The sequence below is a fragment of the Oryzias melastigma genome, linkage group LG17 (assembly GCF_002922805.2).
Source record: "Oryzias melastigma strain HK-1 linkage group LG17, ASM292280v2, whole genome shotgun sequence".
Classification (NCBI taxonomy): Eukaryota; Metazoa; Chordata; class Actinopteri; order Beloniformes; family Adrianichthyidae; genus Oryzias; species Oryzias melastigma.
In genome coordinates, this window is record NC_050528.1 from 651496 (window position 1) to 654565 (window position 3070).

General features: G+C 49.7%; 1 protein-coding gene across 1 annotated transcript; it reads left to right on the forward strand.

Moving 5' to 3' along the window:
* The first annotated feature begins 15 nt into the window (after positions 1 to 15).
* admp (anti-dorsalizing morphogenic protein) lies at positions 16 to 2206 on the forward strand. Its single transcript, XM_024273747.2, has 5 exons — positions 16 to 402; positions 471 to 607; positions 690 to 809; positions 1340 to 1529; positions 1611 to 2206. Exons 1-5 carry the CDS (start codon positions 123 to 125, stop codon positions 2027 to 2029), a joined length of 1146 nt encoding a protein of 381 aa, XP_024129515.1. The 5' UTR covers positions 16 to 122; the 3' UTR covers positions 2030 to 2206.
* The last annotated feature ends 864 nt before the right edge of the window (positions 2207 to 3070 follow it).

Sequence of the window (3070 nt, forward strand, 5' to 3'; positions counted from 1 at the left end):
GGGGCCTGGGGGGCCCTGGATGCTCCCTGATATAAAACCCGCAGCCTCCAGGACTCCGCAGACCCTCCAACTCCTCGCCTCGTCCTGCAGCTGTCCGGGAATCCGCTCCTCCACGCGCACAGATGCGGGCCCTCCTGACCAGTCTCTGCGCGCTCCTGTGCGCCGCCGCCGCGCGCCCCTTCAACGCTTTTCCCGCCGATACCGAGTCAGAGGAAGTCCGCTCTGCAGCCATCAAGAGACTTTTGGAGGTGTTTGGCATGGAGGACCCCCCCGCCGTGCACGGACACAAGCAGCCGCCTCAGTACATGCTGGACCTGTACAACACGGTGGCGGACGTGGACGGCGTGACCAGAGACCCCTCCCTCCTGGAGGGCAACACAGTGCGCAGCTTCTTCGACAGACGTGAGTTCGAGACCCAAACGCCGCGTGTGGGTTCTGTTGTGGTTCTAATGAGTTCTCTGTCTTTGCAGTGCGCAGTGAGCAGGTGGAGTTCCGGTTCAACCTGTCAAGCGTCACCAAGACCGAGAAGATCCTGACTGCGGAGCTGCACCTGTTCAAGCTCAGACCTCAAGCCGCGCTGGCCTTCAACCGGCACCACTTCTGCCAGGTTTGGACCAGAACCTCCGCTTCACGCCTGCAGCGGCTCTGCGTCACTGTTTGTGCTCACTGCGCATGTCTGTTTCCTTCAGGTCAGCATCTACCAGCTGATGGAGGTCAGCGGGAGCAACAGCACGGACAGGAAGCTGCTGTCCTCCAGACTCCTGCCGGTCCACTCCTCCGGCTGGGAGGTCTTCACCATCACTCCAGCTGTAAGCTCCTCCTCCTCCCGAAAGGCTGGAGCCTGTGATCATGTGGGATCCTGTGTGATTGAGTGATCTCATGTGATCATATAGGATCCTGTGTGATTGTGTGATCCTGTGTGATCATTTGTAATCATATGTGATCATGTGTGATCTTGTGTGATCATGTGTGATTGAGTGATCGCATGTGATCCTGTATGATCATGGGATCCTGTGTGATTGTGTTTGATTGTGCGATCATGTGCAATTGTATTTGATTCTGTGTGATCATATGTGATCCTGTGTAATCCTGTGTGATTTGATCTTGTGTGATTGCATGTGATCCTGTATCATCTTGTGTGATCGTGTGTGATCATGTGTGATCGTGTGTGATCATATGTGATCCTGTCTGATCATGTGGGATCCTGTGTGATCATGTGTGATTTTGTGTGATCCTGTGTGACCCTGTTTGATCCTGTGTGATCATGTGTGATCATGTGTGATCCTGTATCATCTTGTGTGATCCTGTGTGATCCTGTGTTAACGCTGTTCTCCTGAAGGTCTGGTCCTGGATGACAGATGAAGGCAGTAACCTGAGGCTCCATGTGGTGGTTCGGACTCTGGGGGGAAGCCAGGTGGACCTGAAACTGATCCGCTTCGCTTCAGGACGCCACCATCACCCCAGCAAGCAGCCCATGCTGGTTCTCTTCACTGATGATGGCCGTCAGTCCGCCACCCTGCAGAGCTCAGGTGAGTCTCAGCTCCACGCCGCGTCATCAGGTTATGGTGACCAGCTGGTCACCGTCACTGACACCTCCCTTCTCCCCTCAGACTCGGAGGAGTCTGCCTCCACCCTCCCCCAGTTCCCCATGTCTGCTCCACCGTCTCGCTCCGCTCGATCGCTGGACTACGGCGAGGACTTGGGCGTGTCCAAGCCCTGCCAGCGCTGGCCCCTCTACGTGGACTTTGAGGAGATCGGCTGGTCGGGCTGGATCGTGTCCCCGCGGGGCTACAACGCCTACCACTGCAAAGGCTCCTGCCCCTTCCCTCTGGGCCAGAACATGAGGCCCACCAACCACGCCACCGTCCAGTCCATCATCAACGCCCTGAAGCTGGTCAGAGGCATCCAGACGCCGTGCTGCGTGCCCGACAAGCTCTACTCCATCAACCTGCTGTACTTCGATGACGACGAGAACGTGGTGCTGAAGCAGTACAACGACATGGTGGCGGGGAGCTGCGGCTGCCACTGACCGTGCACGCGCCTCACTGTGAGCATCAGAATCATCTGAGCCGAGACTGTAGATCTGTACATAATCCAAATATTAATATATGTTTACGACAACAGTGAAAGTCATACAAATGTAAATGTGTAGATTGTGTTTGCTGCTGAGGGAATGTACAGTTGAATAAATGATAAAGGACACAAATATTTGTACTTTTTTATTTAGAAAAATCCTCTCGATTTATATTCATGATAAACTTGAAACAAATAAAGAGGAAAATCCTCTAAACTGAAGAAAACATTCATATCTGCAAAACCATATAAAAGATCATTTCCTCACTTCTGGAAAAACTGAGTGAATGTAAAGTCAGACTGAAGAAAACTCACCTGTGAGCAGGTGAACCAGCTCATTTCTGTTCATGTGTGAACAGCCTCTCCGGTCTGCTGTTACCTGCTCCCCCAGCAGAGGGCGCTGTTGTCCACTCTGAGGACATCACCTGCTGCAGGTGTGGAGGTTTGGGGTAAGATAGCTTCCAAAAAAGAAACGTTGAGTTCAAATAATATTTTGTGCACAACTTTGCTGAAAAAAAATGAATACAAAATGTAATACAACAATACAACAATTTAGTCATTTAATTACAACATCTATGGCTGTAAAGATAATGTCCTGTCCAATAACATTCGTAAAAGTTATTTTAGTGAAATAAATAAACTTGAACACGCATGAGCAGTTTGATCAATCGATGTTCCAGGACTCGATATATCTGCCGTGACGTATTTTTGATAGTTTGTTAACAGGAAAAATAGACATGTTAAACATAAAACTAAATGTTGTTTTCATATTTTTTCTGCAAAGTTGTGCACAAAATATGAATTTGTATTTATGAACACGACTTTCTCTTTATGATTACACTCCTTACTGACAGCTGTCTTACTTCATATGGAGGTTAAGTTGACCTGAACCTCCAGAGAAGTGCAGGTGAAACTGTTTGTGAAAAAAAGTTTCTAGTTTTTAAACGTTTATAGAATCGTCACAAAGATGAAAACGTCTCAGTGAGTTCTGAGTTAT

Bases quoted from the DNA above. Each gene is read 5' to 3' on its own strand.
- admp (XM_024273747.2), top strand. From the start codon at position 123: ATGCGGGCCCTCCTGACCAGTCTCTGCGCGCTCCTGTGCGCCGCCGCC. The intron at 403-470 runs GTGAGTTCGAGA...CTGTCTTTGCAG, and splicing joins GCGCAGCTTCTTCGACAGAC to TGCGCAGTGAGCAGGTGGAG. The intron at 810-1,339 runs GTAAGCTCCTCC...GTTCTCCTGAAG, and splicing joins TCTTCACCATCACTCCAGCT to GTCTGGTCCTGGATGACAGA.